Source organism: Medicago sativa, chromosome 7 (genome assembly GCF_051527215.1).
Source record: "Medicago sativa cultivar Bolivia chromosome 7, Bolivia_mono, whole genome shotgun sequence".
Taxonomy (NCBI): Eukaryota; Viridiplantae; Streptophyta; class Magnoliopsida; order Fabales; family Fabaceae; genus Medicago; species Medicago sativa.
Genome location: NC_140755.1, coordinates 90,199,167 through 90,222,843, shown reverse-complemented (window position 1 = coordinate 90,222,843; position 23,677 = coordinate 90,199,167). Strand labels below are relative to the sequence as shown.

At 34.3% G+C, this 23,677-nt stretch overlaps 3 protein-coding genes across 4 annotated transcripts; 1 reads left to right on the top strand and 2 right to left on the bottom strand.

The window, feature by feature from the left end:
- Positions 1 to 814: 814 nt before the first annotated feature.
- LOC146910069 (splicing factor Prp18 family protein) lies at positions 815 to 5,071 on the bottom strand. Of its 2 annotated transcripts, XM_085723537.1 has the most exons (3): positions 4,167 to 5,071; positions 1,878 to 1,961; positions 815 to 1,351 (listed from the first exon to the last, which is right to left on the bottom strand). In XM_085723537.1, exons 1-3 carry the CDS (start codon positions 4,986 to 4,988, stop codon positions 938 to 940), a joined length of 1,320 nt encoding a protein of 439 aa, XP_085579663.1. In that variant the 5' UTR covers positions 4,989 to 5,071; the 3' UTR covers positions 815 to 937. The 2 variants fall into 2 exon arrangements, with proteins under 2 accessions (XP_085579663.1, XP_085579664.1); XM_085723538.1 differs by lacking the exon at positions 1,878 to 1,961.
- A 7,517-nt stretch (positions 5,072 to 12,588) lies between these two features.
- FAP1 (Chalcone-flavanone isomerase family protein) lies at positions 12,589 to 15,343 on the top strand. The gene is made up of 4 exons (XM_085723536.1): positions 12,589 to 12,996; positions 13,220 to 13,469; positions 13,857 to 13,948; positions 14,992 to 15,343. The coding sequence occupies exons 1-4, from the start codon at positions 12,630 to 12,632 to the stop codon at positions 15,129 to 15,131; spliced, it is 849 nt and encodes a 282-aa protein (XP_085579662.1). The 5' UTR covers positions 12,589 to 12,629; the 3' UTR covers positions 15,132 to 15,343.
- Positions 15,344 to 16,606: 1,263 nt separating this feature from the next.
- GA1 (Terpenoid cyclases/Protein prenyltransferases superfamily protein) lies at positions 16,607 to 21,124 on the bottom strand. Its single transcript, XM_085726601.1, has 12 exons — positions 20,827 to 21,124; positions 20,495 to 20,678; positions 20,107 to 20,321; positions 19,850 to 19,970; positions 19,597 to 19,709; positions 19,094 to 19,320; positions 18,797 to 18,912; positions 18,529 to 18,630; positions 18,191 to 18,427; positions 17,826 to 17,949; positions 17,460 to 17,651; positions 16,607 to 17,091 (listed from the first exon to the last, which is right to left on the bottom strand). The coding sequence occupies exons 1-12, from the start codon at positions 21,077 to 21,079 to the stop codon at positions 16,885 to 16,887; spliced, it is 2,091 nt and encodes a 696-aa protein (XP_085582727.1). The 5' UTR covers positions 21,080 to 21,124; the 3' UTR covers positions 16,607 to 16,884.
- Positions 21,125 to 23,677: the final 2,553 nt, after the last annotated feature.

Here is a 23,677-nt window from a genome sequence, read left to right as displayed (position 1 = left end):
GAACTACTGAACAAAACCTCTATCATTCTGTTTTGTGAGCACAAAACCGGGTCCATGTTCATTCATATTATGATGTTGTCATAGGCATTGGGGCAGAATCACAAGGATAGTTTATGGAATCAACAACAAACGAGTCCTAACACAAATTTGTATTATAATTATGGTTAAGTTTATCCGTCGGTCAAGCGACTATAGGTGCCTATAAATGTAGTTTAATTATTACAACATAAGACTTTTGTTTTGAATTATGACTATGGTTAAGTTTATTCATCGTCAAGCGACTATAATTGCCCATAGTTTCACCAAGCCTGCCATTTCTAATGTCTCTTAACTTGTGTTCCTCCTTGCATTCATCCGTATTTGATTAATGAAAGGAGATGAGTCTATTCTGTTAAAAAAAAAAAAACTGCAAAATTGAGTTTTTATTAAACGTCCAAAAAACTCAATAACAATTTTCTAAAATTTATACTTATTTTGATAAATTGTAATTTGAGTTTTCTGAAATTTCAGAGTGCGTATTACGTTCCAAAAAAACTCAAATTTACTTGAATTTTCGAAAAGCTTCTAAATGATCTGAAAAACTCAACTCAGAAGACAAATTATATAAAAAGAGTGATTTGGAAATTTTACTTGAGATATGGGGTAACAAGACCAAATGGGGTGGAAATCGAACATCTCATTGATTTTTCATACAAAAGCAAATAGAACTGTAAAGAAGATTCAGGATACAAGACCTAAAAATGAAGGCCATTGTAGTGCTTACCGAAACTGCGCCTGAACTGACTATACTATAAACTAATACTAGGAGCGAAACTTAAAACCAAGGGGGGCGCAAGGGCTGCATAGAAAATATCAGAATTTCTCCTCATACATTGCACGGATTCTCAATACTGGTACATAACATATCATATGATAATGTCAATTAAGGGAAAATAAATTAACTATCTCTTGGAGCAGGCATTATCCTAAGCCTCTCCTCAGACGACTGATTGCCCCCACTAAATCTCTCTTCTGCTAAAAGTGACTGCAGATCACTCCCATTTGCCAAACTGTTAAACTCAACTGCTTTAGATGGCAGTGTCGGGTAACGCCGTTGGCAAAATGTCATTAACCTCTTCACTGATTGTAAGTACTTACGAGTTGTTTCATCATTCATGATGTGAGCAACACTATTTGTGTAGATCTTTTCACGGGCCGATCTTTCGTGAATACCAACCATAGTAACACCGATAGGCCAGGGAGCATTCCCGATAGCCAGCCTGATATAATGGTCCATTGCAGCCAGATAATCTCGCCTCATACAGCAGTCAACCATCAACATTAGTGCCTGCCGAATGTCATCCTGAAGAACCTGAAGTACATGCACCACATCCATTTTATTAGTTAGAATACAAAAGCTTTAGAAGACATGCCAGCACTGACACATTTCATATCGACAATATAACTTTATGATTGAATGAAAATTGAAAGCTATGCTAAAAATTCAATGTCTGACACCCATGACATAGGATCTCAAATAACCAGCTAAGGGAGGTTAGAATGCATTTTTTTTACTATCAAGCAAACACAACGCAATACTAAGACAAATGGAAGAACCTATTACACAAGCCCGGTCATAGACTGAGTCATCCAAACAAAGTACAAATACTCGCTAAATATCAATTTGCTGCGGTTACCTATATTACAGATATTCAAATAGAATATCTTTAAGATAAAAGGGAAAACATAATTTCCCAAGTCCAGTAAAATCCTTCAAGAGTTCCCATTTATACAGTAAAATTCAACAACTTAAGATTTTTTCCTAAATTTCCTGAGTCAAAACAAAAGAACAATAGTCTTTAAACACTCCAAGAGGGCCACTCTAACAAGGTTAAAACCTGTATTCTCCAAAATATACGTGAAATGCAGAACTGATAATGACAACTGTGTATACTCTTCCCAACAATACGTGCATATAGACACTGCCAAAGAATTCAATAATAACAAGGTAAGAAGATTAAGTAAAAGTTACTGTTAAATAAAAGACTATCTGCCCATATCACTGAATTGCTTGATCAAAAGATAGACAGTACCCCTGCCCCCAGATGTTCGCCAGTTGCCCAGTTCTACATCTCACTTTAGATTTGGGATCTACTAATTTATTTACAAGCATAAAATTTTACACACCAATTCACAAGGCTGAGAATACATTCATGATTCCAACTACGGAATTTATAGCAAATAAACCTTTACAACTTCAATCATATTTATAATCAAATATTAATCAAATATACAACAACAACAACCAAGCCTTATTTCACTAAGTGGGGTCGGCTACATGGATCAAATTTCGCCATAATGTTCTATCATAAACCATATTTGGATCCAACTCATTAATCTCTAAATCTTTCATTAATTTCTATTAAAGCTTCTCTTATATTTATAATCAAATATAATATTTTATTTTAAAATGAATAATTCAGCTATGATTAATGTCAATTAAACTAAACCACATCAAATTCACTAAAGTTTCATCCCATCTTTCAAACAAAAAGTACCAGAATCCAAAATAAAATATAAAATTGCCATAAAATATCATGTTATTTTCATTTATGCAAATTATTAAGTTGCGGTAACAAGGTATTACTCAAAATATAACATATAGCCCCACTGCTACAAAGCTAAGCATTCATTCTAAACAAAGTGTTGATATTGCTGCACTTGAATCTCAATCAAGGTACACTATTCAATTATTCTAAACAAAGTGTTGATATTGAGAACCATGAATCAGAGTACAGTACAAAATTGGTTCTAAAAATATCCAGTGGAAAACGTCTCTAGTTTTTGCTGTACAGACTACATTATTGGTGCTAGCAGTTTGAGCACCGTTTACATGAATAAAGTGGATGAGGTTTACATGAATAAAGTGGATGAGGTTTACATGGATAAAATTGGTGCTGTGCAGACTACATTATTGGTGCTAGCAGTTTGAGCACCGTTTACTCTTTGCATGGATAAAGTTTGAGAACCATGAATCAGAGTACAGTACAACATTGGCTCTTAAAATATCCAATCAGTGTAGGAAAAAGTCTCTAGTTTTTGCTGTGCAGACTACCTTATTGGTGCTACCAGTTTGAGCACCGTTTACAAGGATAAGGTGGATGAGGTTTTAATGGGAGAGTTTCTTTAAATTTAGGTGATTCTCTTATATTGTTTCATGAGGTATTTATCCTTTTACACAGCAGAACTTCTTGGTAAAACTCTCCTCTAAGACATATAATACAAAGAACAACTAACAAGGCTCAAATCCTCCACTAGAAAGGAACGACTATGAAACTTGAGAGAATCACACCACAAAAGCAGAGGGGATAAAAGTCCAACATCCAAATCATATGTTTCAAATGTGGCACTCAAGTCCAATGCCTCCTAAGTCCTGATTGTATATTAAACAATTTGTAAACATGTCCGGTCTGCAGTTCTCTCCAGCGTTGAAGCAACAATTGGAGTTGGTTTTGTGCGACTAGAAGGTCACAAGTTTGAGTTGTGGAATCAACCTCTCACAAATGCAAGGTAAAACTACATATAATATATTGTAAATAGATCTGATCCTTTCCTTCACTCTCCATGTGAAAATACTATTACATTGAATTGAAAATATGCAATTCTGCACCCTTCAAAACATGTTCAAACAGTCTCACTCAAAACATTGTATCCCGCATTTCCAACAAAAATATAAAACATCTAGATGCATGCAAAATTGCAAATGTGCGAAGCTAGAAAGTTCTCTGAAACTCACCTTAACATATCCTACCATAATTCACCACCTTTCCAAAACTCACCTTAAAATATAGAATATACAATATTCTTGTGTATCTAGGTTCCATACAAAAAGTCCTCCGAAAACATAATGACAGAAGATTATGTACCCACCACTCCTAATTCAATTTGTTTTAAACTTCACTATGTTCCCATTTCGGCAAACAGTTAACAATTTAACCCTAAGATTAACTATCCAATTAGTTTCCAATCACATTCTAACTGATGCATTCCACTAGCATGTAAGTTTTCCTATTAAACTAACACCAAATACCAGAAAAGTGGTTTGCTAAATGCATAAACAAGCAATATATACATATTCAAATGAAATTCGAAGCAAATCATGCAAACCTAAACAGAATAAAACTCACCTTTTTCCTACAAAACTTAAACAGCGGGTTCAAGTATCGCGCACACTGCTTGAAGGTAGCAACCATAGACTTCCCTTTAGCCGTCCGCTTCTCCGTCTCCGCCATCTCACGCAACTCCTGTTTCCACTCATTCAACAGCTTCTTAAAAAACACCAAAATCTTGTCCTCATCACACAGCTCATCGAAATTCGCCTTCATCCTTTTCAAATCCTTATCATTATCACCACCACTAGATCCACCACAATCACTCAAATCATCATCACCAGCACCACCATCACCATCCTCAGCAGCACCATCCTCCGCCTTCTGCCGCTTCCTATCACTCAAAATCCCCGTCTTCTGCCTCTTCCTCAACTCCGCAATATCACGCAAGAAATCATTCGTCTGTCCTTCCGTCATATCACTATCCACTTCAAACAATCCAGCTTTGAGAACGTATTTAAGCCGATCGAGTCTCGCATCATCGTCTTCGCCGAATAACGTCACAGGTTGTTTGAGAAACCGGAGACGGCGGATGACTTCTTGTTTAGGAAGGACGAGGCTGTCTATGTTTTGTTCGTCGGGGAGGGAAGCGCTGGATGAAGCAGCGGCGGAGGTGACGGAGGAGGAAGCGTTGGTTGATGAGGTTGTTACGGTGGAGACGGTGTCGGAGGTGGTTGAGTTGCGTTTTTTGGATTTGGCTTCGAGTTCGCGTTTTTCTTCTTCGCGGAGTTTTTGGATTTGTTTCTGTTGGATCTCGGAGCGTTTGAAGAATTTCTTGCCGCCGGTTTCTTCGGCTAGGGATTGGCGTTTTTTGAGAAGCTCTTGCTTTAGAAGGTCCATCTAGGGTTTCGGACGACGGTGCGGTGGTGGTGGTTTGTTCAGTGTTCTGATCGGAAAAGGTTTTTGAGGATTTGGTGTTTGTCGATTGACTCGAATGAAACGACTCTGTTTTATATGCAAGGCAAATCAAGTAGTAAAGGATTTTTATTTGAAAAAAAAAAAACAAAAATTATTTCGTATAAATATATTTTTGTTCATTTATTTTTAACCAAAGCCGTGTTTTTGTCATTGAGAAATGATATTTGTACAACTAATTTATTACTACTTTTTGACAACTTTCTCTCACATACTCACGTTATATTCTTATTTTCTCTCTTCCTTTTTCTCTCTCTATTGTTTTGGACCAATGAGAAGAGAGAAAATGAAAGTTATCATCAAAGTTGTCTCAAATAGTTGTACATATATCACTACTCGGTGCTTATGAAAGAGATTAAATTGATGCAACATGTTTGATAAGTCGAAAGCCACAGGGGTTTATATTCCATGTTTCTCTAACATTTGGATAATAGAAGGGCAAACATTAATCTTTTTCAAAACATAAAGACCAAAACATGTTAAAAATAAGATATATAAAGGACTAAAATACATTTTTTATTAAACATAAAGGACCAAAAATATTTATTAAACATAAAGGACCAAAAATATATTTAAGCAAATTTAGCCAAACTATTTACGTTTTTTTTCCATCCTAATTTTTTTAAGTGATTTTTAATTTATGTTGATATAACTATATAAATGTGATTTTTAGACATAAAATTACCATGAAGAACACTAAAAATAAGATAATAAAAGAATATGATTGGAATATTAGTTTTTTTTAAAGTACCTTTATCCGAAAATATCCCTATTTTATTTTCTATCCGAAAAATATTTTTCAAAAAAGTTACTCTAACAAAATCTTATTTGAAGTTGTTTTATGACTTTTTTTAAATTTTAATTTTCTTAAAAAGTTGCAACAAACTTGTGTTGCATTTTTATTTAATTTATTTCATGTATAGTATTTAAAATAAAGATAAAAAGATTGAAGAGTAATGGATTATTTTCTTAAGCTAATTTCATAACATTAGCATTGTTGACGTTTTAAGTTTTCTCTAACTTTGTCTAAACAACATAGAAGCGAACAATGGAAAAAAATACATATTGAAGAGTCTTTGGAGTACATGCTATTTTTCTTCTTCTATTTAGTTTGATAGAGGATGGGTTAAGATCAACAACGATGATGCGGTGACTGATAATGGTGGTATCGGCCACTATTAGGAACCACTGAAGCTCACAAGTTGCAGCACCAAGTGCTCTATACTCAGCCTCTGAGGAAGATCTGGAGACAGTTGATTGTTTCTTGGTTCTCCAGGAGATGAGAGAGCTTCCAAGAAAGAAACATTGGCCAGAAACTGATCTTCTAGAATCCAAGCATCCAGCCCAATCTGCATCTGAGAAACCAGATAAAAACAAGGAAGATTGTTTGGGAAAGAACAACCCTTGACCAGGACTTTTCTTCAAATACCTCAAGATCCTAGTGGCAGCCAGATAATGTTTCTCAGTAGGAGAAGTAAGAAATTGACTAAGTTGCTGAGTAGCAAAAGTGATATATGGCCTGGTGTTTGTCAAGTAGATCAGCCTGCCTATCAATCTCCTGTATAAAGGCACATCAGAATATGGTGCACTATTATCTTTGTGAAGCTTGCATGATGGATCAGATGGTGTAGAGACAGGTTTGGATGCAAGAAAGCATGTGTCAGTGAGAAGGTCAAGACAGTATTTTCTTTGACAATGAAATATGCCTTGAGAAGAATGGGCAACTTCCAAACCCAGAAAGTATTTAAGCTGACCAAGATCTTTAATTTTGAATGTGGAATTCAAAATATCTTTGATGAATTTGAATTCATCAAGAGAGTCACCAGTTATAATGACATCATCAACATAAACTAGCAACACTGTAAATGAAGTGGCAGTTTTCTTGATGAACAAAGAGTGATCAGCATTGGATTGGACATATTGATGCTGAACCAGAATGGAAGTGAGTTTTTCATACCACTTTCTACTTGCTTGTTTGAGACCATAGAGTGATTTGAGGAGTTTACACACCTGATTAGGTTTGTCAGGAGTGATACCTTGAGGAACAAGCATGTAAACATCTTCTTGTAGGTCTCCATGTAAAAAGGCATTGTTGACATCTAACTGATGAATGTGCCAACTATTAATGGATGCTAAAGCAAGTACAGTCCTCACAGTGGTGAGCTTAGCAACTGGTGAATATGTGTCAAAATAGTCAAGGCCTTCAACTTGATTGTAACCTTTTGCTACAAGTCTAGCCTTGTATCTCTCAATTGATCCATCAGCATGATGTTTGATTTTATACACCCATTTGCATCCTATTGGCTTCACATTGGGTGGTAAATCAACCAGCTTCCAAGTTCCAGTATTTTCAATAGCAGTAATTTCAGCTTGCATAGTTTTCTTCCAACAAGTGAATTTACTAGCTTCAGCATATGTGGTTGGCTCAGTGTGAGAGGCAATGGACAAAGCAAAAGCACAATGTGAAGGAGAGAGATTAGTATAAGAAAGATAGTCAGAAATAAGGTAAGAAACTGTGGAAGAAACATGAGAATGATTACAAACATAATCTTGCAAGTGGATAGGCATATTGACAGTTCTGGTTGATTTTCTGAGGACAGGTGGTGGGGAAGGAGAAGAAGGTGGGATAGGGTCAGGAAATGAAGGCTCAGGATCTATAAAGGGAGGTGGAGAAGGATGGGAGACTGCAGGTGGTGGTTGACTTGTGGGACAAGTAACAGAAGGGAAATAATCCCAGTTTGTGGTAATAGATGCAGTATTGGAGGGATAGGGTAAAATGTGTTCATGAAAGCTGACATTTCTAGATATATGTATGTCTCTGGTGTGAATGTCTAAGAGAACGAATCCTTTAAAACCAATGGTGTACCCCAAAAAGATAGATTTTCTTGCTCTAGCAGACAATTTGGTTATGTTTGCCTGAAGAGAAGTGGAGTAACATAGACAACCAAAGACCTTGAAGCTATGAATGTCAGGGACTTTAGTATGGAGCAAGTAATAGGGAGATTTATTATGAAGATGAGGTGAAGTGACTCTATTGATAATGAATGTGGCATGCAAAAGAGCATAAGACCAGTAACATGCAGGCAATTTAGACTGAAACAAAAGGGCTCTGCCTACATTTAAAAGGTGTTGGTGCTTCCTTTCAACTCTCCCATTTTGTTGGGGAGTCTCGACACATGATCTATGATGAATAATGTCCTTAGAAGCATAAAAGGAAGAAAGAAGAAACTCAGGGCCATTATCAATTCTAATGGTTTTAGGAGTCACATGAAATTGATTCTCAATGAGAGTAATAAAATTTTTGACATGTTGTGATACTTCAGCTTTGGATTTAAGAAGAACAATCCAAACAAATCTACTGTGATCATCAAGTATGGTGAGAAAATACTTATGATTGTGAATGGAAGGCACAGCTAGAGGACCCCAAATATCAAAGTGCAACAATTCAAAGTTTTTGGAAGCAACTGAAGAACTAAGAGAAAAAGGAAGTTTCTTTTGTCTAGCAAAATGGCATATATCACAGGTGGATTTTGAATCAAAAGTTAAAGAAGGATACAAATGAGACATATGAGCTAATCTTTTATGGGATACATGTCCCAATCTAAAATACCAAAGGGCAGAAGAAGGAATAGTAAGAAGCTAATTAAGAGAAACATTATTGACAAGCAAAGATTTATTCAAGGAAGAAGCAAAAAAATCTAAGTTCAATCTATAGAGACCTTCAAATGGTTCACCCAAACCAATCATCTTCTGTGATTGAAGATCCTGTAAGAAACATTTATTGTTATGAAATGTGATATAACACTTCAAAGAATCACAAAGCTTGAAGATGGAAATCAAATTGAGAGTAAAAAGAGATGAAAATAAAACATCTTCAAGATAAAATTCAGGAGTAAAATGAATTGTGCCAGCAATATCAACAGTTACTGAGGATCCATTAGGCAAATTGACAAGTTTAGGAGTGATTTTGTGATAGGATGTGAACCAATGAAGGGAACTGACAACATGTTCATTGGCACCAGAATCTAACAACCATAAATCAGATTTAGATTGCAAAGAACATGAGAAAATAGATGATATACCTGAGGTATTGATGGAAGTTGAACTAGAAGGAGCATGAATTTGATTGGCACTAGGAGATGAGGCAGCTGCAGGAAGTAAATTCACTTGTTGTAACAAACTGACAAGCTGATCATACTTCTCCTGAGAAATAGTGGAACCTGAACTTGAAGAAGCTTCATTGCTACTTCCTGGTTGTGCCTCAACTTCTTCAATACTTCTAGAGGCATTTGCAGAAGCACCTTGCTTCTGAAAATTGGGGTGCCCATGCTTTTGGTAGCAAAAATCAACTGTGTGGTTACTTTTCCCACAAAAGCTACAATGTCTGGGTGGCCTGAAATTGTTAGAGTATCCCCTACCTCTGCCTCTACCATAACCTCTACCTTGTGATTCAGCAGCATTAACAACTGGGAGTTGTTCATCAATGGGAGAAGGAAGAGAATGATTATTACTTTCTTCCTAAACAACTAATAAATACACTTTGTTGATAGAAGGAAGGGGATCAAGCATGAGCACTTGAGTTTTCACAACATTGAATTGATCATTTAAACCAGTAAGAAACTGAATAACCTGATCTTCAAGCCTATAGTTTCGAGCTTCTCTCATTGCAGCACAACGACATGGATGTGGACAAGTGCAATGAGGCATAGGCCTGTGTGAATTCAACTCTTCCCATAGATTTTTCATTTCAGTGAAATACTCCAAAACAGTCTTAGAACCTTGTTTCAAATTGTTAATCTTGGAACGTAAAGAAGCAATTCGAATACGATCAGCTTTAGCAAAGCGTTCTTTGAGCTCAGACCAAGCATCAATGGCGTTTTCATGGAAAACTAGGGTTTGAGCAATCTGTGGTGAAACTGAATTGATGATCCAAGATTGAACGAGATGATTACAATGTTCCCATGCACTACGATTCAAGTTATCTTCATCAGGAATCTCCATAGATCCATCAATAAATTTCAACTTGTTTTTCGCGCCAAAAGCTCGAATCATGGAGCGACTCCATGCGAGGTAGTTTGAACCATCCAGAGGAGGAGCAATAACAACAGAGTTTGGTCCTTCACTTGGATGAACGTAGAAAACCGATTCAGTATCCGGTTGAATTTGGCGAACCATGGTGAAAACTGAAGAAGATGAAGAAAAATTGCAGAAAAAAAATGAAGAAGATGAAGATGATGCAACAAGAATCAACAAGAAAATCTGCGAAGAAATTGAAGAACAACGCAGAAATCTTCAACAAAGATCAATGAAAAGTGATGAGAATTGAAAACGTAACAAACTCGCAACTAACTTTCTCCATGGAAATGGGAGAAAAGGCTCTAGATACCATGTTATGAAATTCAACAAATGGCAAAAAGTTTCATTCTCATTAATTGTGAAAAGAGAATACAAGTAGTATTTATACAAAATGTGATAAGATCAAAGGCTTATCAGCTAAAACTAACAGCTTATCAAGCCAAGCCAAGGAAGTTACTTGCAGCTCAAGTAACTTGCATCTCAAGTTACTTGCAGCTCAAGTAACTGCACTCTGTTCTTCTTTTTCCTCTAAGAGGATTACCCAATAATTAGATAGCCAAATGAATAATCAATTGAAGCAATGTCAGTCGGAGATGAGTTAGCCGAATCTTTCTCAACTTCAAAGGATCTCAAAAGGATTGTGGAAATGTTAGAATTGATCAAGTCCACCAAGAGGATATAATTTGGTGTTAAGGGCTCGTTTCATGTTTTGTAGCTAAGAATAACCAACACATATAGAATCTAGGAAGCACGACCAAAGCAAATAATAGTATGTGGATGAAATACTAGAAAGACAGCAAAACATATGAAGTAATCTGTAATCGTGCACCACAATAGTCACATTTGCAAGTATTGCGTATAAGTTTATCCAAATAACAAAGTCAAGGCTTAGTCATTTTAGGCCACCTTTCATTTTAGAGTTTAGACCCACTAAATCAATCAATCAACTTATTTTACTCGCATTTTTCATATATTCATTTGCTTTAAATCTTTACTTATATTTTTCATAGTTTACTAGTTTAAAAAAAAAATTGTAATCGCACGTAACACTTTATAAAGAAGTTAAGTAACTCAAAACCAATAGACATAATTTATTTCTTAGCGTAGTCTTTTGAAGAAAAAAGAGTAACATTATTGAAAGTTATTAGCCAACAATATGTCAAAAAAGGAGGAAGGTGGTTTAGGAGTGCGGAGGATTAGGGAATTTAATTTGGCTTTACTTGGTAAATGGTGTTGGCGGATGCGGGTTGAGAATAGGAGTTTATGGTATAGAGTTTTATCAGCCAGATACAGAGAGGTAGGAGGTAAAATCGCCGAGGAGGGGAGGTTTAACTCTGTTTGGTGGAATAATTTGATAAATGTTAAAAATGGGGCTGGTGTGGGAGGTGGGCGGTGGTTTGATGATAATGTGGGGCGGGAGGTAGGTGATGGTGCCCAAACTGGATTGATAACGTCACAAGTGCTTATAACCATATGTTGACATCAACCAGTAACAACTTGGCGGCTACTCACATTACAGAAATTTGGAACAAGGAAGTGCCCCTGAAAATCAGCCTCTTCGCTTGGCGCTTGTTACGTGATAGATTACCAACAACAGACAATCTAATCAAAAGACACATTTTACATCCGAATGCTCAGTTATGCGTGGGTGGATGCGGTACGATAGAAGATGCAAAGCACTTATTCCTCTCTTGTGATTTTTTTGGCAAGCTTTGGTATGGTATTTCTCACTGGCTTGGTTACAACATAGTGTTTCCTGAAAACATGTCAGACCATTTATATCAATTTGGCACCTTTAGCGGTTTTTCAAACAGCAAACACTCAACTCTTAACCTTATTTGGCTATCATGTGTGTGGGTGATTTGGCTTGAAAGGAATGCTCGGATCTTTCACCAAAAAGAAGCTTCTTTTAATCAATTGTTAGATAAAGTTAAGCTCCAATCTTACTAGTGGCTGAAGGCAAATCGTCCTAGTTTTGTTTTCTCCTACCATTCATGGTGGTTGAATCCTTTACCTTGCTTGGGAATATTTTTGTAACAGGGCAACATTCTTTTTTGAGCTTGTATTGGCTCCAAATCTTTGTTATTTCTTGTATTTGACTCTTTCAGCTGGGGTTTTGGCACTCCTTGTGCTGAAATCTCCAGACTTTCGATAATTTAATCCATTTTAGCTTCTTAAAAAAAAAAAAAATATGTTAATAACTAACTATACAAGAACATACAAACAATCTTTAAAAAAAAAAAAATACAAACTAGTTTATTAATCTCATAACCAATGTACTAAAATAGTAAGTTGATAAATTGAAAAGAAACCTAGATCACCGACCATAGTAGAAGGTCCCATAAATTAAATCCAAGCAAAATATTTAACCTTTTCCAAGACTAACGTGTGGCTACGGGAAAATGTTATTGAAGTTGATTTTAATGCTCTCAGTAAATTTCCAGTCTCCATGTTCCAACTCCGAAACACTTCGTAACTTCCGTAACAAAAATGGTATCACTACGCTTCCCTTTCACATTTTCTAACCCAAAACCACCTCAATCCTCACGCCCTTTCTCCAAATTCGCCGCTGCAGCAGCCGCCACTGCTGGTGCCACCGCCGCATTCATCGCCGTCTCCTCCAATGACCGCCACCGTCTCTTTCTACAAAATGCCTTGAACTCTTTCTTCACTTCCAGCAACAACTCCTTGCCTCTTTGGGGTTCTCTCAGTCTGGCTGATAGTGGTGTTCCGATTGTTGACTCGAGGACTGGATCCTCGTTCCCTTCTGTTCTTGAAGCTTCTCAGAAACTCTGTGGAATTGGGTTAAGAAGGAAAAGAATTTTGGGTTTGAAGAACATTGATGTATATGCTTTTGGTATGTTACTTCAACTAATTATTTTACCAATTTACCTTTTTTATCTAATTATTTTACCAAGATTCTGCATGGCAAAAACTAGTGATAGCTAACTGATTGAATTTGCTGTGTTGATAAAATTAGCGCTAGTTTTTCTAATTGCTTTGATAGTGCCATGTTGACTGTGAAAAATTCAAATTTTTATAATGTTTCTTATTTGGGAAAATTATGTTGTTTGTTGAAGGTGTTTATGCTGACGATGATGACGTAAAGAGATGTCTGTCTGAGAAATATGGGAAATTTTCTCCGTCCGAATTGAAGGGAAACAAGGAGTTTAATGAGGATCTACTGGAAAATGATATACATTTAACAGTAAGGCTTCAAATTGTTTATAGTAGATTGAGCATTCGTTCTGTGAGGAGTGCATTTGAAGAGTCTGTTGGAAGCCGATTGCAAAAATACGGGGGTTCAGATAATAAAGAACTGCTTCAGAGGTGAAATGGTTTCTTCAACTTGAGTTATCTTTTTCATAGGTTGAGAATTACTTGTGTAGAACTTGTTACGAAATTGTTGAAGATTTTGTTGAACAATAAGCACATATGTTTATATCACTTGAGAATTCACTTTAAGTTGTCCTTTGTTTGTATCTTTTTCTTCATGAGCTTTCCTTTTCTTTTTTTTTATGAGCATCCTTTGTTTGTATCTTTTCTGCTTTAAAAAATTAAAAGCATTTTATAATTGTTACTAGTATCTTAGATCTCATAAACCATTGAAAACTGTATTCCAAGTGTTTATTCATCTCACGAGAAAATTTGTTGAAGCATATGTAAATCCAATTGAGTGAATTCCGTGTTGTAGTTAACCAGCATGCTTTGATGTAGGTTTACTTCACAGTTTAGAGATGAAATCAAAATACCTCGTGGGTCTGTAATTCATCTCACAAGAGAGAAGGGCCATGTTCTTCGCACAACAAGTAAGATATCCTTCCCTGTATTTGCATTTCCATTTTCTCAACTTTCAGAATTATACTGCAGTACATGCATAATCTTTTTTGTGCTTCATGAGCTAGTCATAAAACTTTTAAGTATAATTCAAGTCCTCTAATCATTGGATTTCAGAAAATTTAGTAGAGAAATCGTGCATATCTTTCATACATTTTCTTTCTTCTTCAGTTAGTATTGAGTCTAACCGAAAGGGTGTCCCCTGATATACCACATTCCAAACTGGCTACATGAATCTTACAAATCAAACAGTGACAAACCCACAATAATATTTCATTTATATCTTCCCCATTATTTTAAGGAAATGGGTGGAACTACTACCAGTCTTGCCAAATATCGGCTATGGCGGTGCAACGGCAGATTTTTTGACAGCAGCCATGGCCAATTTGTGAAGGATTGTGGCGCCATGGTATTATATGGTGGCCATGATCTGCCGCTACTTTTTTTTTACTGTAAACCTGACAATTTGATTATTAAATATAGTTGTCTCAAATGAATTTTAGTAATGTTGAAATATGGGTGTTGTATATTCTCTTTTTCTAATTTAAACCGAACCTAATAACACTTAAACCTTACCTCCTTTTTTTTTTTTTTTAAGAACCTATACCCCTGCTTAAAAGAGCGAGTATAAGTCCTCGTGAGCTTAGCTCAGTTGGTGGACAATGCATAATATATGCAAGGTCTGGGGTTCGAACCCCAGCCACCACAAAAAAAAAAAAAACAAGTATAAAATAAAATAATAGAATAAATAAGTATCAAGTACCTTACACGGTTATACCTCCGCGCGGTTCTCTTGTGTAATTGCTTATACTCAGTTAAACTTTCAACTCAGTTGGTGATTTCAAATTCGAACTGGTACAATTCTATTAGTGTATTGTATTCATGTTATTTAACCCATGCAAATTTTTAGAGCCCCCGGTATTAGGTGTTTTAGTTGCTTTTGGTTGATACTATTCTTGTCAATGCTAAATCACAACAAGGGTCTTTGATGTTAATTTTGTCTTGGTTGTTGCAGTTGACGGACAGGAAGTGGGAAGCATCCAAAGTAAACTCCTGTGTAGGTCAATCCTAGATTTATACGTTGGCGAGGAACCATTTGATAAACAAGCTAAAGAAGAAATAGAGCTCAACCTGGCTTCTTACCTCCAAAGTTAGACTGCTGAAAAAAATCCTTTGTAGGACATGGATTCAATCCTTGCTAATTCCATGCCTCTAGTAACTTTGTTCAATATCGTGTGATTTTTTTTTTTTTTTTTTTTTTTTTTTTTTTTTTTATAACCCTGTTGATGCATCCCTTGTGCTTCAAGAGACAAGAATGATATACCCTGAATTTATTCATATCTCATTACTATCTCTTACACTTGCAATTTTTTGAGCTTTGACAATAAATTGTCACTCATTTCTTTTTTCCCCCACTCATAAACGTAACATCTTGTGACCAAAGTAAAGAAGATTTACTTTGTCGAGGAGACTAATTTGCTCTATTTAATTATTTGCTTATGTTATATCAGAATCACGACGTCCGAGTTTCAGTAGACTTATAATGCCACTTTTAAAATAGGAAAGTTCTTAATTTTTACCAATAACGTATGAAGTATGTAGGGTATGTTATTTTGTGAACCCAGATTCCGCTTGAGTTTAAGTCGTATTATTTATCTAAGCATAAATAATTGATAAAGAAAAGGATATACTTTTGGACATCGTTTGCCTTATCTAAGTGTGTTCACGTCGAAAGATCAAGATTTGTTTAGTCTGCAAAAATAGAAATTTGATACTCGTAAGGAGTTTAAATTTGATACTTTGTACTATGAAGTAGTTCATACTACTAGTATATACTGCCTCTAATCAAAACTAATATTCAGCTTTCAGTTCTGAAGTAGTTTATACTATGAAGTAGTTTGAACAAGACAATATTTGATTCAGATTCAGAGACTCAATACTTGAACAACAGTCGACATATTAGATTTCAGTGGTCCTATATTTTAACCATTAGGAGTAAAACTTAGGTGTTACATATTAAGGTTTGAAGTTCCAGTACTTTCTGTTTGTAATTTTCTTTATCTACTAACACGTGTGCTTGGTTTCTTTCTACTCTTTATTATGGTGCATGCCAGGTTGATAATAGATTACTGGCTATCAGGTTGAGAAAACTAGTAGATAAAAGTTAACTGAAGTTGAGAACTTGCAATCCTTATGGTGAGAAAACTAGTAGATAAAAGCTAACTAAAGTTAAGAACTTGCAATCCTTCATATTTTCTTATAAAAAGAACTTGCAATCCTTACAGTGAGCGCTGAACATTTTCATCACCATCCCTTCCAATTGAATGAGAATTTCTGGTTGAAATCCCATTTTATGTACAGTTCAATAAATATGAGATGATAAAAGAGGATTTCATTCAGAAATTCTCACTCAATTGGAAGAGATGATGAAAAAAAACTCCTGGTGTTAATTTTCCTAGAGATGACGAAGGAACAACCAAAAAAAAATCATTATGGACACAGGAAGAACTCCTTAGGTAAACGAAAGTTTGGATCATCAAGAGACAATTCCCTGCCCTTAAATGTCTTCTCTATCACATGATAAACAAAATTAAACTGTTGATTTATTCTTGATAGAGAGACGATTGAAGTTGGAGAAACGGGATCAAGTATACTAACTTTGAAAACTACCTTTGAAGCAATACAACAAACTCAAAACCCAATCAGAAATTTCAGCACCTAATATTGTTCAAGAAAACATTTTGTTTCCCTTTGGTTTTATTGCATTCTCTAATTCAGAAACAAGATTTGACATCAAACATTGGACATCCAATCTTGGTTATTTAAAGTTTAAATCCAAATAAGACTAGAAGAAAAATAACATGATAAAATAAATGGTCTCTTGGATTACTAGCTGCTACTAGTTGTTTCAGATCACTTTTTGAAAGAGAACTTTATCAATATGAGAGTCAATGGTCTCTGGGTCACAGTATGCTTCATAGTAAAAACTCTTGGCCACCGCAAGGAATGAATTCTTGATATTGGAATGCAAGCCATCTGGAGAATTTTGAAGCACCAATTGCACAAGTTCTTGCATTTCCAACTCTATCTCGGGTGTATTGATACTAGCATGTGCCTGACAATAACATAAATGTACAAAAATTCAGGATCTAGGAGTATTGAATGAACCAAGTCATGATAGCCATGCACTTAATTTTTTTAATTTGAGTTTGAATTTATCAACTTATTTATGCAACTTGTATAATTTGGATAGTTGCTAAATTTACTTTATTTATAAATAGCTAGCTTCCTTTAAGTATCTTTGTGAATCTTGGTGAATGTTTGTAAATTACAGTGAGTTTGACAAAATCATGGTCACATATTGATTTTGAAGTTCCAAAGTGTAATTTTTACCAAAACTACGACAGCAAATCGTGACTCTAAGAACCTAACCGTTAGTCCAAACATGCATTTCTAAGCATAAAACTAGTATTCGTTACTAACCTTGTTGCTTTGGTAATTACGGAGGCCAGTGCAGATTCTGTTTGTGACTTCAAGTAGTTTCTGGTACTCAGGATTGAGCTGTACTTCTTTTGACCAATATCCAGCGGTTAAATTTATGATTTGCACAAGTAATTCAGCTTCTCTTTTGGATCTGTTTCCTTCATTGACCCAGCTTGAAAACCACCTTTGCCACTGATCAAAAAACAAAATGAAAAGCTTTAGGAAAAAAAATCTAAAGTTCTTTCTATTTGCCATTCTTTTACATGTTTCATTTAACTGAAACTTGGCTCTAGCCGTGTTCAAACGAAGTTACATTTAGAAATGAATATATATAAAATTACAAGTCTCAAAAGGATTTCCACTCACCATCTGATTCAAATAATGAGAATTTTCCTGGTTCTGAATTCTAAACATTTGGAGGCCAAGGTGATCAAGGGTTGTCAGCAAAATTCCCATGAGTTTCTCCTCTCTCTTGTTCTTGTCTAACCCCCTGCAACAAATTACACATGCATATTTAAAACACATTTTGTTGCATCAGTGGTGAAATTTAATGTCTACAGAGAGCTATTAACCAAATGTTCAAATATAAATTATTATTACTAGATATGCCCGATATATGGTAACTACCAACTTCATGAATTAGACTCAACTCAAATTTTAAGACACGCATTAATAAGTATACACAATAATTGTTAGAAAGATAAAGAGTATAGGAAAGATATTTTGTTTACTTCTTTGAGTAGTTTCCATCATTAATGCATTTATTGAACTGGTCTACAAAAGCACTCCTAGCTTCTTCATCTTCGAAATTCGACTCCAGTATCTGCAGCAAAGCTGTTGTTTTAGCCCATGCAAGTCTCTCTAGAGACCTCTCAGGCTCAAATATGCTGGCCGCTGCTACATAATAAGCAAACAACAGACTCTCTTTGCTCAATCCAAACCCTTCCAGTTCTGATTCCATGTACCACCTAATATATAGATATGCAATTGTAAATATTGGAATGATCATTAGTTGTTGCTTTCGTTGAGTGAAGCATGTTAGAGAGTGTTATGTGGTTATTACTCTTACCTTCGAATTTCTTCTTCCCATTCATCATAATGCATTGCTTGACAATTGTTGTAATCCAACTTTGCAAGCTCAAGATAAACATCATTGTTCACGTACGGCATCCTATCAAAATAAATAGAAAAATAGAATCATATAATATTAAACTATACATCTTTTTGACAGTAAAGACTCTAGTACTTACTTAGTTGTAAGCTATTAGGTAAAGGTGAAATTGTTCAGCGGTTATTGATGTGAGCCATCACATTCAATGTAAAATTAGGATTCTTACCTGTAAAGGGTCTTGCCAATCCAAACATCACTTTCACCACCATAATGTTCAAGGTAAAATCTTGCTTCCAATCGGGGTAAGCTAGCATACCATGGCACATCCAAAGTATAACCCACCTGCAGAATGTTTGTTACAATGTTAATGGGCTAAAATTCTCAACATAAATTTATCAATTCTCAATTTATTTCTTGTTTTTTACTGCATTCACTGGTATGAAATGTCCGCAATAAACTCTGTGGTACACTTTTTTATCTTCAAAACATCGTTGAAATCAGTAGGAATGAAATTAGAACTCACCTCGCCAGGTAAATCTTTGGTTATGATCCATTTATCTAAGAGCTCATTAGCAGCACGTTTCTTAGTTAAATATTTGGATGAAAAATTCTTGGCATCCTCAAGAATCTTCTCTTCTTGAAATAGCACTTGAGAAGCTCTATATAGATTGAACATGCCAGTAACAGCTTGATTTAGCTGTCCGGCAAAGCAGAAGAATTCACCACTTTTCTCAAATTGCTTGAACACATCTGCCAATTAGCAATCAAACATAAACATTTATTTATCCATTTGTGAAGATCATATATAACTCTAGCAAGCAATATCAGAAGCAAGGAATTAAAAAAAAAAACAAACATCAACTTTTGTGTTATGTAGTATGAAAAACTTACTCCAATTTGAACAATTCACTTTATAGTCATAGTGAAGTACTAATTAATATCAATTATTGACAAAAATATTAATAATTGATATTATGTGGGCATACATAATAAATTATGATCAAATTGAAATATCTTTGAACTTACCAGGTGAAACTTGGTGGCCATGCAACCTTAGGATTCTAAATCCCATTGCTGTGTCGTCTATATCTTGAACCTCTGAATTTCTCGCCCAGCAAATACCTTTCTCAGTCCAATATCTATAAATTTTAAATTACATTTATCAAGTGAATAATCATATAGAAGACAATGCATTTGGTATATATGTTTTCTCACATTCATATTCTTTTTTTTTCTTTCAACAATATGCAAATTGTAAATCAACTTATCATTTATGTACCTTGACACATAATTCACACACTCCTTGATCTCTTGTTGAAAATATCTCGAAATTCCAAGGCGTTCTAGCCGATCCACAACCCACATGTGTTCAAATAAATCCACAGGAAAGACATTTGGAACTGACAAAATGAACAAATAAATAAATACTCCATGCAGACTTAATTATAAACAAAAATAACTAATTGAACACATATTAAGAAAAGTGGTCAAATATGATTTTATTAGAGAAATAAGCATTTGGCAAGAAAATTTTACCTCCTCCATTGAACTTGTTGACCACATTGTCCAAGTAGTAGAGAGCATTTTCATCGTTGGTTTGCATATGAGCAAAAGCTGTGGAAGATGGGGAGAACAAGAATGACCCATCTTGGGACTGCAACTTCAGAATTTGATACCAATTCAAATTCTGCATTCCCTCTAAACTGTGTAGCAATGTTGTGGGCACCATGTGCAGCACATCTCTTGGTATTCTGTTATCACATATATGTTATGTTTAATGATTATAATAACTGTGATGCTAATAGTTATTTTACAAATGTCTTGTGAAATTTGAACTATATTCGTTAAGGTTACATAGTCAAACTCTTACTACTTACTACCGACATGTATATTGTATTGTATTATAAGAATATTGTATACATACCTTTTGAGCTTTTCGTCTCTCATTTCAAATATTTCTTTCAAGATAGGAGAAGCATCGGGCACTTCAATATTCAAACTTTGAGCTATATTGAGTAGCGAAGGAAACACAACTTCAAATCCGATCGGCATGTGCTCAGCATTCTCATCCTGAAGCTTGTGAAGATTTTCCACGAAAAATTTCATACCTGTAATATGTATAAATTGGTAAAACCTGATTTTAATCTCTATAAAAAGTTGGTAAAAACTTGGTTTTAATCTAATAAAAACATTGTTTTTACTTTTTAGTCCCAAAACTAAATACTTATAATTTTTTCATATTATGTATAGAATTACCCTTTTGACACATCTGAGGGTGCATATTCCATGATCTCAAGGCTATAACACAAGCCAAAGTGTTGATAATCCTGTCATGAGCTACAAATAATTCATCTCCCCATGAACCATCAGGAAGCTGATTATTGACAATCCATTCAAGAGAAGATGGAAACTGTGGTATATTTTCATCCTCAACATTTTTTATGAGAGCAACCCAAGCTGTGTCATAAGCCGATATGGTTATCTCTCCGTCTTCCATCGAGCCCAGCATCAATTTCACTGCATTTACTTGCTTCTTGATCTCCTTTGTCACCAAAACCTTCAAAGTAAATTGATATTGATAGTTAAGTACATTTAGCTTTCTTGATTTTATGTCAAAAGTAAAATACTAGTTTGCCTCTAATTACTATGATCATCCCCTCACAAAAGAATTAATGTAAGAGAAATTTTTGAAATAATAAAATTAAATATGCATATAATAAGAGTATGAAAGAAAACTAATATTACCACATGACTAAAATAAAAGATGAGAAAAGAAGAACAAAATACACAATATTTACGTGGAAAACACTCATGAATAAAGAGAAAAATCATGTAAGGAAAGAGTATAAGAATTTTTACTAAGTGGAAACCTTATGCGAGAAACTATTTTTTCTTCTTTCACTCTTAACAATTGTTACTGCTTTGGTGTGGAATACATCATCACCTTGACATTGTCTATTTACGAGGCACCAATTGATTTACTCATACCACTTTCATTTATAACACCACATGCCTCTTTCAAAATTTATTTTCAACAAAAGTGGATTTATCATTCATAATCTCCTATTTAATGCTATTCATGTCAGCTTTTAACATCTTTCTATGTTGTTAACTTCTTATTGCTACATATATGACATTTGAGGATCGACATCATATAAACTTATCAGCATTAATTGACTTTGTCATCACACCTGCTAGATAATTTTTATTGTGAATCTATTACATGTCCACACTTCCTTCCTCTACTACTTCGCAAACGTAGTGATATTGTACACATAATGTACCTTCTCTACTTCGTAAGTCATGATGAATAGAAATTTTATTTACACAAGATATATTTCAGGTCTCCATAATGAGATCTTAAGTAAAAAAAAACTTTTATAAACATGAAGAAAATGTTCATATGGTTAATAAAAGAGATGGATTAATGGTGATAACATACCCGTTGAAAAGATGTGTCCTCTTTATTCTCCGTCTCCAGAGTCTCGATCCATTCGATAGAAGGCACATTATCTTGAGAAACTTCATTAACATATTTTGCTAAATAGAGTCATTACATTAATTTTAATATTGCATTTTAAAAAATAATTACTTCAATGATAATGTGCGAAAATATGAATCTATTCTCAAAATCAAAGTAAAAAGTATATCACCTTGAGAGCATATTGAACGAAATCCGTCACAATTCTGTTTTCCTACGATGATTCGGAGGGGATGTATACCTATACAAATATTCAGTAAATTAATCACTAAAAATTTAAAAGATATATTTTATTATAGGAAAAAATTATTGAGAAAAATAATAATTAGAGGTCAATAGTTTTATTGAAAATATATCATATTTTTTCCTTGAGTTCCTAACACGGCATGTGTTAGATGAGAGATAAGATGAATAGTATAAAGTTAAAATATAATGATGGATTGAGATGCAAATTGGGATTGAGATGTATATATAGACATTCATTCTTATAGGCGGTCATACATAAATATATATTTTTTATATCAAATTTGTACAATATTTGAGTCATGTAAACACAAACATTTTTGTACTTCTAATTGAGTTTGAATTAGTGTGATTTTGCCAACAAATTTTTTTAGGATAATATAGACCACAAATTATCTACAAACGGTAACTTCTTCAGACAAATTTCGTAGTTTGACTATTCCCAACAAAATTGTTGTTGGATTAGTTTAACTGTCAAGGTGTATATTATTAACCATCAAATTATTTCAACAATCATTGTTTTGACATGGAGACCAAAGAGGTTGATAAGTATTAATCAATGGCAAGAAAATATTTTGTATGCACCATATCAAACTAAAAAAAAGGATAGGATTATATCACCTCCAATATAATAACTTTAATTTATTTTAAAATATCTAACAAGACAAATAGTTGAAAATAAGAATTTAATATAAGATTGAAAAGAAAAACATATATACTAATATACCTCTCAAAGAATATGATGGTTGAACGGATAAATTGAAAGGATGGTGGGACTTGGCAATATGTGTCAAGCAAAATGATGGAGGCGAGGGACTAAGGAAGAAGGAAATCTGGGAAGTCATCATGCACTTTTTTTTTTTTTACTAATGATGCACTAGTTCTTGTGATTCACTGTGATTTCAAAGTATATATGTGATTGTTATAAATAACATGAAGGAAATGAAATTAAGTGATATTAAAATTGTTTTTGGATTCACCTCAAAATTATTGGTTCATGCACTTGTATTGTGTTATATACCTTAATTTGGTAAATATTTTTTTTTGGTACAATGTTTTAGCAAAGGTTTGACTATATGACTATAAAATGATATATCTTAATTTGGTAAAGGTTTTTTTTTGGTACAATGTTTTAGCAAAGGTTTGACTATATGACTATAAAACTATATATCGTAATTTGGTAAAGATGTTTTTTGGAACAATGTTTTAGTAAGGATTTGACTGTTATAATTGTATACATTCATTGAATATGACTTTAATATAGTATCATATAAAATAAATTATATTGTCAAACAATCACATATAAATTTAAGTATGGATTTTATATTATTATGATTAAATTAAAATATTTTTAACAATTTGATAATATAATTTATTGGAGAT

Bases quoted from the DNA above. Each gene is read 5' to 3' on its own strand.
- FAP1 (XM_085723536.1), top strand. From the start codon at position 12,630: ATGGTATCACTACGCTTCCCTTTCACATTTTCTAACCCAAAACCACCT. The intron at 12,997-13,219 runs GTATGTTACTTC...TGTTTGTTGAAG, and splicing joins CATTGATGTATATGCTTTTG to GTGTTTATGCTGACGATGAT. The intron at 13,949-14,991 runs GTAAGATATCCT...TGGTTGTTGCAG, and splicing joins CCATGTTCTTCGCACAACAA to TTGACGGACAGGAAGTGGGA.
- LOC146910069 (XM_085723537.1), bottom strand. From the start codon at position 4,988: ATGGACCTTCTAAAGCAAGAGCTTCTCAAAAAACGCCAATCCCTAGCC. The intron at 1,962-4,166 runs GTGAGTTTTATT...ATTCTTTGGCAG, and splicing joins TTAAGTTTTGTAGGAAAAAG to TGTCTATATGCACGTATTGT. The intron at 1,352-1,877 runs GTTTTAACCTTG...CATGTACTTCAG, and splicing joins GTATATTTTGGAGAATACAG to GTTCTTCAGGATGACATTCG.
- GA1 (XM_085726601.1), bottom strand. From the start codon at position 21,079: ATGCTGGGCTCGATGGAAGACGGAGAGATAACCATATCGGCTTATGAC. The intron at 19,971-20,106 runs GTAAAATTTTCT...TCATTTTGTCAG, and splicing joins CAACAAGTTCAATGGAGGAG to TTCCAAATGTCTTTCCTGTG. The intron at 18,428-18,528 runs GTAAGAGTAATA...TCTATATATTAG, and splicing joins TGGGAAGAAGAAATTCGAAG to GTGGTACATGGAATCAGAAC.